At 41.5% G+C, this 13777-nt stretch overlaps 1 protein-coding gene across 1 annotated transcript; it reads left to right on the top strand.

Moving 5' to 3' along the window:
* Nucleotides 1-5726: 5726 nt before the first annotated feature.
* LOC140035725 (uncharacterized) lies at nucleotides 5727-6272 on the top strand. Its single transcript, XM_072077071.1, has one exon. The coding sequence runs from the start codon at nucleotides 5727-5729 to the stop codon at nucleotides 6270-6272; it is 546 nt and encodes a 181-aa protein (XP_071933172.1).
* The last annotated feature ends 7505 nt before the right edge of the window (nucleotides 6273-13777 follow it).

Raw genomic sequence — 13777 nt, forward strand, 5'->3', positions numbered from 1 at the left:
AACCAAATCAGGGAAGGGCGGATTTGAAGAAATTCAATGGATCCTCCACTTGCATGACTTGAACTTGAATCATTGGATCATATTTTCGTATCATTAACGCCTTTATTTCCCTACCATCTTCACCACCTAACACTGAAGGCCCAAATTTTGCGAAAGGGATTTAATTAAACATGCAATGAATGCATTGAGGGATCTGAGACCCACTCCTCGAATCCCGCCCTTCCCCGAGGTCTTTCTGGTGTATGCACAGATATTCTTGAGCTTGGAAGGTCTCACGTTACATGTATAGAGAAGACAAAGAATGATTTATATGACATTCTGACATGAAGGCAGGCTTTAATGGACCTACCTTATCAATATACAGGACCTATGACTGACCTATAGCCGCACTCTACTCCATAAAAGCAGTTCAAGGCCTGAGGATCCCTCTTTCCTAGAGTACTATAAATAGCCTCATATGAATTAAGAATAGGCACTGAAAAAATCCCTTCTAGAACTTCTTGTCTATTATTTGTTGAGCTCCTATCTGATTTAAGCATCGAAGATAAAATGGGGAGACAGTCGTATCTTCTCTCTTTCCTTTTGTAGAGGCTTCGGGAATTTGCCGACTTCACCTTCCCACGAAACCTTTTGCTTGCACATGCATCAAGTAAGGGTCAAGAGCAGAATTTTTGGGTAGAGCAAAATGCTCACCAACTGCTTGATGGGTTATCTAGTCCAAGTTTTGAATAGATGTCTTGCTTAAAACCGGATTTAGAAGCAGGGCAAGGATGAGTTTGAAACAATGTTGGACTGGCTCAAATATGCTGCAACGAATTGTGATACTATACTCTCTTGGCTTCTAATATTGCCTAAAATTAATCTGAGAAAGTCATTTGGTAGCTTTTAAAGATGATGATTCCAATATTGCCCAATGACTTAATCATAGAATTGTGTTTTGACCATAGTTATTAAAACCAACCTAGTCATTAACTCGGCAGGAGGATTGGGTTGGCGGGTCGTGGTTCAATATTAGTTCATTGATTGAACCGTCGGGTCACACTATATAATAAAAAAAATATGTAGTATAATTAAATAAACATATAAATTATAATATAAGTACAATAATTCATGAATTTTTATTGATATTACACACAAATATAAATGATAAATCTAAATGTTAAACCGCCAAACATAAGTCACGAACAGCCAAATAGAGGAAAATTGGAAGAATAAAGCAAAGAGAAGAAGAGAATTTTATTCTTGAATCTTGATTTTTTGCTATGGAGCTGAGGAAGTGAGAAAGAAGAACGAAGTTAAATCCCTAATTGTTAGCATGATACGAAGAAAGATGAAAATGCCTGAATTAGTGTCCTTGGTCAAATGAAAATTTGGGTAACAAAGTAACTCCACAATAATTTCCAATAACCATTCGGGTTCCCAGTCCTCTGGTTAAACTGTCTAAGTTGAATAGTCATCAACGGGTTCCATGCAACTCCGATCTAATTAGCAACCCAACTCAGAGGTTGATTCACCAGGTTGATCGGTTGAACCGTCAGGCCGGACGGGGTTTAATAACAATGGTTTTGACTTCCCTCAAATGTAATAAAAAGGCAGGACGAGTTACTGTAGCATATCCTTCTCTTGACAAATGGCTTGTCCATTGGTTGACACTTAATATATGCTCAATTCTTTGAATCAGGAATTTTGCTTTTCCTCTTCATTTTTCATTCCTTCAACTCTGTTATATATGACTAGCTACAAACATCATGTTCAACCTTTCTGAAAATGCTCTTTTAGGATTTGGAATTAATGAGCCTCATGTTTTTATTATCCTAAGAGGCCCAAAGATTTTAACTCGTTGTATTTGCTATTTGCTAATATGGTTTGTTTGTGTGTCGTTTGATATTGGCCCATTGGATTACAATTAACAAACTAATTATGAGAACTCCGAATTTTAAGTTTTAAGTTTTCATTTTTAATCCATTTATATGCATTTAAATTATTTTAAGCATTCAAGATATGATTCATTTTTGGGGCCTTATTTTCTTTACTTTATTTAACTTTGGTAAAAATGAGTTTAAGAAAATAAGAGAATTAATTTTTGTTATGTCTAATAAACCCTAGGAAATTTAATTGTTTTGGGGTGAAGTTAGAACTTAAGTAAACTATTAGGATTGGAAGGAAATTGGGAAAAACTTGCTAGGTAGAAATTTGGCCAAGTGTCATCACACTACAACACCTTGACTTGGACAATTAGCTTCTTAAGTAAACTTTACCATTTGACAAAATATTAGCCCTTTTGTCTTGAGCTCTTGGGTAAACCTCTTGAGAGGAAAAATTTCACATAAACCCTAAGTCTAATTCTTGGAAAATTAGTGCAAGATTCAAGAGGAAGTTCAACTAGATTCTAACCAACCTTGGCTTGCTACTTGAGAGGTGATTCTTGGAGTTCTTGGTGCAACTTGCAAAGCTTGAGGAGTTTCAGGTAATCTTAAATCATGAATTTTAATGCTTTAAATTAGTAGGGTGTGCATGTAATTAAGGTGCTTAGATAACCTAGATACTTGGGTTGTTGATGGCTTGGCTTGGGTTCTTGTTTTGAAGCTTGGATCATGTGTTTATGTTTATACCTTCTATGTGTTTGATGTATGGTTAGGTGTATTAGGTGAGGATTTCTTTAGATTTTCTTGGTTGTGTTAGCATGAGAATCATGGTTAAAGTAAGCTTAGTTAACTTGGTGCACATGAAGTAAAAATTGAACATCCACGAGTTGGAATTTATGCTTGGGCTGGCCAAATTTTTAGCTTCAATTTTGTGAGGATTTTTGTGTTGTTTTGGTGAGATTTGTACTCAAGGAACTTGGTTTAACCTTACCCTAGAAGTGGATGTTATGTATGTGTGTTTAAGTAGTAGTTTTGTTGGAGTAAAGTTAAGAAAATAAGAGGAAGTGTTGTTGGAAATTTTCGCACAGGAGACTCTAAGCAGTTTTGGTAAATCTATTATATCTTGGTGTAGAAAAATCCAAATTGAATTCCACTTGTTGCAGTTGCAACAAGATTCAGAGTACATTCTACCGTAAAATTTTCAGAATTTTTCTAAATTCCTATGAATATTTGTGATTTTTCAAAGTTGACTGAATTTCTATTCCTGTTCTATCTTTCTACTGGATAAAGTAGCTACTTGAGATTGGATTTTGACTGACTTGTGGATAGAATCTTGTAAAGGTGTCTTCTGAAAAATTGTAACCCTTTGAATCTATTTTCCAATGGTATAAAGTTTATAAATTTTGGACTTAAGAAGCTTGCGATATAATTTTTCAAACAATGTCACGTAAAACTAGAGAAATTTCTGTTTCCAAATGTATGCATGCTGACCGGTTTTCTTGAGTTTATTTCTCTTCACTTTTTGGTTTGTTTTGATGAAAATTTTGCTCAATCTTGTGCTATAAACTTAGTAGAACTCTTGTGGACTCATTTGTAGCGAAAACCATGCATTTAATTTGAAGAAACTTGAGTTTTGATTGGCTTTTGAGTTGAATTTCCCGATTTCTGGGTATGGAACAGGGCTGCTGTTTTGGCCTTGTTTCGCCTTCGATTTGTGATAGTTTGGACTTGAAATCGCTTGTACTATTTGCCAACACATAATACTAGAGTTGTGCGTTGATTTGGTCGCAAACCGATTACTCAAAGGGAGCGAAAATTAGCTATTTTTCACTGCCATAAAACTAAAAAATTTCCAGTATTTGTACCCTTTTCACGTATTTATTGTTGTTCTTAGTTTTTGATCCGAGAAACATTCTTTTCACGCCAAACCTTGCTTGAATCATAAACCTAACGTGTATTGGTGACTTTCTTGAACTTGGACCTTCGCGTAGGTTTTAAAACTTATGTCCTTTTGAAATCTTCTTTGGGTCATTTGTCGCTTCGAAGTCAAGTTGCTCTAGTAGCTCTCTCAATCATTCCTTCTTTTGTTTAGTTGCTCTAGTTGGAATCTTAAAGTTTTGTACTTGCTTGAATATAGGCTTTGGTGTGGAAAACGAGAACCTTGGTGGGACCATTTGATTTGCTCTGCTTTGTCGATGAGTGTTCCAATGCCTATTATTTGATTATGCACGACTTGAGAAAATGTTATTATTTGCTTAAGTGCTCTCCTTTGAATAGCATGCAAATAAGTGAATGATTGTTGTGATTTTCTTGTCTTGTTAATTTGCTAAGAGCACATGTGCACATTGCATGAATGAGTGATAAATGTGCAAGAATGTAGGCCGATATGTACTTTATCGCATCTCGCATCGGCTGAACTGAGCTTAACCCTATGCTAGCACCCTATCCGAGACTTGCCTTTTGCAAGGTCAGATCAGCTAGACAGTTTTGGGTTTATAACTTACTAATGTCAAGTGCAAAGTTAAAAACTCTTTGCCAAAAGGCCTTGAGTGCAATGTTTAATGTTTAATGTTAAATGAGGGAATTATTGATTTTTTAGAGGGCATAAGGTGAATGTTAAATGAGGGGATTGTTGATCTTTCAGAGGACATAAGGTGGGAGTTTGGAGGTTATAAGGTGGTAAAATGTAGGAGATTGTTTATTGGCAATTATAAGGTGAATGTTGCTCCATGTGAGCCTCGTTTCCTTTTAATGTTTAAAGTATTGTTCATCATTGTATTTACTTGAACGAATGATTGAAATGCATGCATGAATGTTATTGTTTATCAAGTATTTTACATTGAATGATTCCTATTACAATTAATTGCTCCACTACCAGTTTTAAAGTTGAGTATCGATTTACTTGAACCTATATTACTTGGAAAAACGTGTTTACATGTTAAATTATGTTATTCTCTTATTTTGCTTGTTTACCTGGAATGCTCACTGGGCGTAAGCTTATCCCACATTTTGTTTTCTTTAACAGGATTCGGATTCGAGAGTGCTCAAGAATACCGTTAGAATATTTGAGGTACTTTAAATTTTATTTTAATAGAAATAACTGTAGTGTATATATTTTTAGGTTGTAGTTAAGATAGGCGCCGAATAATGAATCTTTTGTATGCAAACCTATATAATAGCTTTTGGAGGTGTGTAAATGTTATTTTGAAGTGTAATGAATATGATTTTGATTAGTTTAGAAATTTCATGTAATTCTTGTTATGGATGGTAGTGAGTCTTGGCGAGAGGCAGGCTATCCGCTGACCCCTCTAGTTTGCCTTTGGAGAAAGTGGGGCTGTCACACTAATATCCTATTCAAGCCATTGGATAATGGTAAAATACATTAGTTAACGAATTCATGGATTTGAAAATCTTCTTTCCTGTAGTAGAAAATTACAAAAGACAAAGGCTGCAAAACTCTCTTTTTCTTTGATGACAACTACACGAAATATACATTTGCCAACTAAATCTTACTTTTGAAACTCTCTCCTAACCCTAGGGAACTTCCATCTTCTACCCTAAGATAGCTTCCCCAAGGGTTCGACTATGGCTGTCGCGGCGGCAGCCCGTCAGCCACCTGCTGATGGGTCAGCCTCCCCCAGCACCAAGTCGTTCGCCGACATTGTTTCCCAGTACCCACCGACTATTGCACCAGACCTCTCGAAGACATTCAACCTCACGCTTCAACAATCATGAGTTGTCCGTGAAGCCTCTACCGACAAGGGGAAACCAGCAGTCTCCTTCTCCGAGAAGGATATCATCATAATTTCCCAACCCTTCCGCTTTTCGCTGGTTGGCAAATTCTCCAAGGGCAGGCCAAACATGGAGACCTTGCGCAAAAATTTCCATACGCTGGGGTTCAAGGGAGCCTTCTCGCTTGGTCTGATCGACCACCGACATGTCCTTGTTCATTTTGACGAAGAAGAAAACTACCTACGCTGTTGGCTAAAGGGTGTGTGGTCTCTCCAAGGTTTTGTCGTACGCATTTTCAAGTGGACTCCGTCCTTCTCAGTCGACATCGAATTGCCTCTCGCTTCAATATGGGTATCCTTGCCGCAACTTCCAGTTCATCTTTTCAACAAGGGCCCCCTTTTTTCCATTGCCCGACTGTTAGGTGAGCCGCTGAAAATTGACGCCTCGACAGCCTCCCTCAATCGCCCCAGCGTCGCCCGTTTTTGCGTTGAAGTGAACCTGCAGCAGGAGTTGCCGGACAAGGTCTGGATTGGGAATGGCGCCTCTGGGTTTTGGCAGGCAGTGGAATATGAAAACCTTCCAGGGTATTGTTCGGCGTGTAGCAAGCTTGGCCATCTCTCTACCACTTGTCGCAGCGTGGCGGCCACGGGACAAAAGCTAGACTTGCCTCCCTGAAACGCAGCAACCAACAACGTTGAAGTGGGCCTCGCGATCGCGAACAGCGGAGAACCCCCCTCCAGGTCATAGCCTTCCCCTCCTCTCCAACTCCTTAGACGAACACCCTCAACGGGCCGTCACTATGGTGGTAACAGCTCCCCAGTCTCAACCAACTAACGCCCAGGCCTCCTACTCTCCACATCTCCCTAGTTCTGCTCGGCCGCTCGAACAGCGGGTGCTGGACACCGGTTCCCATGACAGCAAGGCAACAGCACCAGGATAGCCCCCGGTGAAGCTTCTCTCCCCCTCTTTTTATGACGACTGTCGGTTCGATCGGCGCAACATCTCCAAGAAGAATAAACCAAGATAGCCGCGGTCAGGTTTGAATTGGGTCTCGGACACTGACGAGGCCATAACCACAGCTATTCCACTTGAAGATATGTGCACTTTCAAAGCTCAATTAGATGCAACGCTCGCAGCTGTGCCACCCTCGGCTGACCCATTGGCACAGTGTTCTGCCCTACGACCTTGTCCTACAACGCGGGCAAGGACCAAACGCTTCCTTCGGCAGCCACGAACAATACTTACTCGACAAGCGGTCAAAGCTTCTCAAGCTCAACAACCCCCCTCTTTTAATGATTAAGGCGCTTATTTGGAACACACGGGGAGTTGCTAGCCCAGCTACCTCCCACCGTCTCAGAAAGATACTCCGCTCCAACTCCGTCTCTTTCCTGGTAATTCTCGAGCCTATGCTGGATTTCTCAACTCTTGCCAGTTTTCTTAGGAAGTTCGGTTTTCACCTAGGCCTGTTCAATGTGTCGAATAAAATTTGGGTTTGCTAGAAATCATCTTTTGCTGTCAATGTAGTTAAAAATGAGGATCAACTGATTCACTTGACTGTTATGCATAAATCCTTTTCCACGGTTTTTTACTGCTCTTTTATTTACGCTAAGTGTACACAGTGGGAATGGCAATGGGGCTCTTTAGTGAGTATTTGCCAAGCTATGGAGCAACGTCCATGGCTTGTGGGAGGTGATTTTAATGTCATATCCTCACTAGATGAGTACTCTGGAACCTCCTCCCAAGATACCCGGGCAATTGCGGATTTCAACACGCTCATCCATGACTGCTCACTCAAGTAGGCGCAAGTAACCGGTAACCCGTTTACTTGGTCGGGTATTCGTAATGGGAGACGCATATGGAAAAAGCTTGACCGAGTGATCTACAATCATGGGTAGGAGCAGCTTTTCCCGTGCTTTGCCGTCTATCATCTAAGTCGTGCGACTTCAGATCATTCACCGCTCCTCTGTTCCTTTGGCGACCTTCACTAGACTAGCTCGAGGTTATTCAGGTTTCAGCACATGTGGGTTAAGCACCCTACTTTTATGGAGACCGTTCGCCAGAACTGGAGCTTACCTGTTGAAGGCTACGGAATGTATGCCTTAGCAAGCAAACTAAAACGCTTGAGACAATGCTTGCGGGAGTGGAACAAATCCACTTTCGGCAATATATTCGATGGGTGTCTAAGGCTAAAGAGCTAGTTCGCCGAAAGGAAATTCTCCTTAAGAGAGTCAACATGAATGAAGCCCGCGCGGAGTGGAGCCGAGCTCATGCAGCCCTCCTCCAGGCTCTGACAATTGAGGAACTCTACTGGAAGCAGAAAGCCCGAGTTAAATGGTTGAAGGAGGGCGAATCCAACTCCCAGTTTTTCCACTCATCTCTACAGGAAAAGAGAAAGCGACTGAGTATCACCCGCATCAAGGACTCGAACGGGGAGTGGGTCGACGACTTGAAGGACATTGAGAAAGAGGGGGTGGCTTTCTTCTGGAACTTATTGACAAATGACCACCAATGTGATGGGGGCAGTAGTGCGGCTCACCAACTTATTCAACACATTCCTTGCCGAGTTACCACGCAGCAGAATGAGGCTCTGATTGGGGAGGTGTCCTTGGATGAGGTTAAAGCTGCGGTCTTCGGGTTGGATGGAGATAGTGCCGCTGGTGCGGATGGGTTTTGAGGGTGCTTCTTCCGCCATTGTTGGGACCTTATCACCCTTAATGTCTTGAACGCGGTCCGAGAGTTTTTTATTGGGGTGCCTATCCCCAAGGCCATTGCCAGCATGCTCATAGTGCTAATCCCGAAGAAAGAGGCCTACTCCTCCTTTGCTGACTTTAGGCCAATTAGCCTGTGCACCTTTGTCAACAGGATATTTACTAAAGTTTTAAGCAACCGGTTAAAGCCTCTACTACCTTTGCTGGTATCGCAAGAGCAGTCAGCTTTCATCCAGGGCCGCGAAATCTCAGATAACATCCTCCTCGCCCAGGAGTTGGCGGGCTCGTTAGACAAAAAGGTGCGTGGACACAATGTTATTTTCAAATTGGACATGATGAAGGCTTTTGACAGAGTCTCCAGGCCCTTTTTGGCCATGTTGATGTCAAAGATCGGTTTTCACTCCCACTTTACGGCCCTTGTCTTGCACAATTTGGTAGCTGGCTGGTTCTCATTGCTCGTCAATGGGAAGCTGTGCAGGTTTTTCCAGGCCTCGCTAGAGATCAAACAAGGCGACCCGCTCTCGCCATTTTTATTCATTCTCGCGTCGGAAGCCCTAAGTATGGGCCTCAATCATCTGATAGCGACAGGTTTGATAGCTAGCTACGGGGTGCCCCGGGGTTGTCTGCTTGTCTCCCACTTAAGCTTTGCGGATGATATTATGATATTCACCAGGACGGACAAGAGGTCAGTCAAGGGCCTCATGGACTTCCTGACCCTCTACAAGAAAGGCTCTGGCCTAAAGATTAATTCGGCAAAGAGTTTCTTCATCCTCTCGGAGAAAAGCCCTCCGAGCCGGGCGAGGGTTGTTTCTTCTAAAATCGGTATGCATAGGAGACGTCTTCCGATTGACTACTTGGGGTGCACGCTTTTCAAGGGCCGACCTAGGGGTGCCTATTTTGAACCTCTTGTAGCGAAGGTTTCCTAACGTCTCGCTGGGTGGCAAGGAAAGCTTCTAACACCAGGTGAGTGGCTTATACTTATTAAGCATGTCCTAGCAGCAATGCCTCTACATACCATGGCCGTTCAGGACCCTCTAAGTCGACCCTCAAAATACTAGAGAAATTGATGGCTCGTTTCTTCTGGGGCAACTCGGATGGGGTACAGAGACAGCACTGGCTCTCATGGGACAAACTATGTTACCCAGTAGAGGAAAACGGCCTTGGGCTCCACCGGCTGGATGATGTTTGCATGACCTTTAGATGGTGGAAGTTTCGATCCCGGACGACCCTCTAGTCAAATTTTATGGCTTCCAAGTACGTCAAACAGGCGGCCCACGTCGCTGTCCTAACATTACAGCGAACGGATTCATGGATCTGGCACAGAATGCTTGGAGCATGCGCTGTTGTAGAAGGTAACTCCCGTATACTGGTTCGGGATAGGTCTTCGTCATTTTGGTACGACAATTGGCTCGGCAATGGCCCGTTAGCGGCATCCTTGACGGCCATCCCTTCCCAGCAGGCCTGCATATCCGATTTTTTCGGTAATGGGGGCTAGGATTTCGATGCACTCAACCCACACATCTCCGCTACCCAGCAGACAACTATTTGGCAGCTCTCACTGCACCCCGACATAAAGGACGAGCTGGTGTGGTCCCCTGCCACCTCCGGACGCTTCTCCCTATCGTCCGCCTATGACCTGATCCGACGTAGGAAACAGCCTATGGTCTCACGGCACTATGTCTGGAACTTACATATCCCACTGCGCATCTCCATATTCATGTGGCGGCTTTTGAATAATGCGCTCCCCCTGCCTGATATCCTCCAAAGCTTAGGTTTCTCCGTGCCCTCAAAATGCCCCTTCTGTCCTAGCTGTGAGACACTGGACCACTTATTCTCCACGTGCCCTCTTGTTAATGATCTTTGGTCTTTCTTTGAGCGGCTTCTAGAGATTCCGCAATTTGGGAATAGCGACATTCTAGCTCGACTACAAGGCCTATGGTCCTACTCTACCACATCGTCTACGAGAGGCTGCCTTTCACAGGTTCTGCCTGCCGTGATTTGCTGGGAAATCTGGAAAGCTCAGAACCTCCACTTCTTTGACGGTATAGTCACCTCTGTTGCTCAACTCCGTTGTCTCATCCTGGGGAACATGCACGCGATAGTGCGGGCCTGGCCCCCACCAAGCAAGAGCTCGGACGCCGGTCTACTGGCGAAGGGCTTGGTCCCTTTCCTGGCCCCCCGACGGCCCCGCTCTGCACAAACCCTTTGTTGGCAAGTGCCTCCGTTCCCGATTGCGAAGCTTAATGTGGATGGCTCCTCCCTGGGCAACCCCGGGCCCTCTGCTGAGGAAGGTATCCTTTGGGACCATTCGGGGCAAGTGCTAGCGGCTTTTTCAATGTTCTTGGGATATTGCACAAGCTTAGAAACAGAGGCACGGTCTCTGTTAGATGGGCTTCTTCTCTGCCAGACGCATGGTTACTCCCAGGTTTGCATAGAAATTGACTCCAAAGTGTTGTTGGACGTTATCCAAGCAAAAGCTAAATGCCCGTGGCACATAGATAACATTATCTGCCAGGTCTGGTCCATCGCCCGGGCCGGGCATTTTCACTTTCTACATGGGTTTCGAGAGGTCAATGTAGCAGCAGACGCTCTTGCACACCTCGCCAGTACCACCCAAGCCTCCTCCAACTACCAGTCACATAATCTGCCTCACCCGGTCAAAGGAATAGTTTGCCTAGATAGGGTTCGCTGCCCATACTTTCGTTTGGTCACGGAGTAGTGAGTCTTGTATAGACTTCATAGCCCCTTTTTTGTGCTAGCATACTCTGAATAAAAGCTCTATTTTTTTGGAAAAAAAAACTACACGAAATTCTTTTTAGCTTCTGTACAAATACTTTTCTCACTTGCCAATTGTACTTGGAAGCATGAAAGCCATGAAATCCCATGTAGATTAGGTGCTTCCTATAGGCCCAAATTTTCGGGATTTTTATCCCAAAAAATGGTCAGCCATTTGATTTGTCTAATTTGTACTCGATTTGGTTTCACAACCATCCAATTTTTTCCACAAACATCATCATTCAAAATTTTATTTTGATGGATTTGATATGATGGGAAGAGAATTAGTAGGCATTTAGATATTTAGGTTTAGTAGGAAAAAAATATAGAGGAAGTATTTGAAGATCTTTTATGTGCCACCTGATGTTAGCCCATTGGATTACAATTAACAAACTAATGTCCTATTCCAGCCATTGGATGATGATAAAATAAACTAGTGTCTTACTATTAAGAAGTTGAACTACATTAACTAGCTATAGACAGATGTTTTAATTGTAGGCATGTGGCAATTTTTGGTAAAAGGGACAAAGGAGACAGGGTGGAAAATTGGGACAGAGGATTTGATGCGCAGATCTGGTAGGATGATTCTCAATCTCTTGACTTTCTTAATTTGCTTACCATAAATTTTCAACCCTTCCTAAGGAGATAAAAATCTACAAACCAACATTTGGAGAAAGTCATTGTTGAAATAGATTCCAATGATCTACTTGATATTCTTCAAGGCAACTTGCAAACTATTAGGAAAATTGACAACATCATACCAAATCAGCTAATGATGAGATTCAAATGCTTTAATTTCTATCATGTTTATTGCCAGACAAAGTCTAACCAAATTAAATAGGAAGTATATATCTCAGCTAGTGATTTGATTGGATATGATACTATGCCATTTATAGTTCAAATCAAACTATATCAGTCCAACTCGATCTAGATTATTTATTTCTAATTAAAAAATTTTGAAACAAACACTCTAGATCAGACCAAGCTAATGTGGTTTGATATAGATCTTATAAAACTCTATATAGTTGCACCTGCAACCACAAAGTCCCAATGGATTGGATAATATGGAAACTACTTACATTTGCTATATGGAATGTATAAAAGATAATGCTTGATTTTCCCCTCTTTGTACCTATTTTTTCATCATGTATACAACTTATGAAAGTTTGTGCTAGAGACCACCATCTTAGGTGGTATTAGGTCAAAAAAATCCAAAATTATGATTGAACGAAATATTTCCTATATTAATAAAATTTCCGTCCTTGTCGCCTTGGATCTGTTACATCAATTAATTTCTGAGATATACTATTTTAATGATTTTAAAGCCACGATGAACAATGGATATCAAAATTTGCTTTGGTCTGGTTGGAATTCAAGATTATTTAGAAATTTTTTAGAATAATACAATAATACTTTTTATGATAAGACGTACGTGAAATAAAACAGTGATTAAAAAATTAAAAGTGATTAGAAAATATCTTCAATGATGCAATCAAAAAATTTTTGGAGAAAGATGGCTATGCAAGCAGAATGAGTATTATTTGAAAGATCCAACCATCTTTTTCTTTTTCAATGTTACCTCCAAAGTCTTCCCTAAAATGCTATTCTTCTAAGAAGAATGAAATTAAAGATAAGTACTTAACTTCAAATTTTTCAAACACAAGAAAGTATCACACTAAAAGACTCAAAATGAAGAAAAACAAATTGGTCCAAACAAGGAATATAAAATTCCAGTTGGTAAAACTAACCAATATTTGTCATTATAAATATATAATTGGAGATTCGGTAAAGGACTTTCAGAAACTCTTCATTCATTCAATTCTAGCGTTCTTCAATTTCAATGATTGGACACCTTCAAGGGCTTGTGCAGGTTCAGGAGTTCTTTTGGACCTATTTTCTCCACAAGGCATTGAACCGAATCTTCTTTTTGGGGGAATTTTTTCTTGAGTTTCATCATCATGTGAAGTATGCTCAGAAGCAGATGAACGACACTTACGATCACATGGATCACGCCATGAGTTACGGCGACATTTCTAGACAACATAAACATAATTTGAAAATTGAAGTATGAATTGTTACTTAAAATAAGGAAAAAAACTCATGTTAGTCCTGGTAAGTTGACACAAGTAAAATACTTGGGTCCATTTAGATGGTATGCTTTTTGGAAATTTGTCTAATATTTTATTATGAGTTACCTTAGAATTTTTACAAAAAAATTTATGCGTTTAAAGTGTTTAGAGAATACTTGTAAAATTCTGTCACCCGCCATGTGCTACCTATCCAGCCACCATACATACTAGCAATCACCAACACCTCTTCTCACCCGTTATCCCTTCTTTTTTCTCTTCTTGTGTCCACTGCCACTACTACTTCTGCCACCTACCATCACCACTGCTATCTCACCAACACACTACCACCACCTTTCCCTCCTCTTTCCTTTTTCCTTCCTCCACCACTCCCTTCTTCTTCTCCTTTATCTGCTCCCCTTCTCCTTTTCTTTCTTTCTTTCCTCTACACCACCTTTTTCCCTCTCTCCTCTCTCCCTTGCCCCTAACTCACCCTCTCCCACTCTTCTCCAGAGATCGAGTGGAGAATTAGGGAGGATTTGTAAGGTGCGAGAAAGAGAGAAGGGAAGAAAGAGGGGTGGCAAAGAAAGAGAGAGGAGAGAGAATATGAGGGAGAAGGAAGAGGAGGAGG

This window comes from Coffea arabica, chromosome 2c (genome assembly GCF_036785885.1).
Source record: "Coffea arabica cultivar ET-39 chromosome 2c, Coffea Arabica ET-39 HiFi, whole genome shotgun sequence".
NCBI lineage: Eukaryota > Viridiplantae > Streptophyta > Magnoliopsida > Gentianales > Rubiaceae > Coffea > Coffea arabica.

Excerpts from the sequence above, each read along its gene's own strand:
- LOC140035725 (XM_072077071.1), top strand. The coding sequence starts at position 5,727 with ATGGAGACCTTGCGCAAAAATTTCCATACGCTGGGGTTCAAGGGAGCC.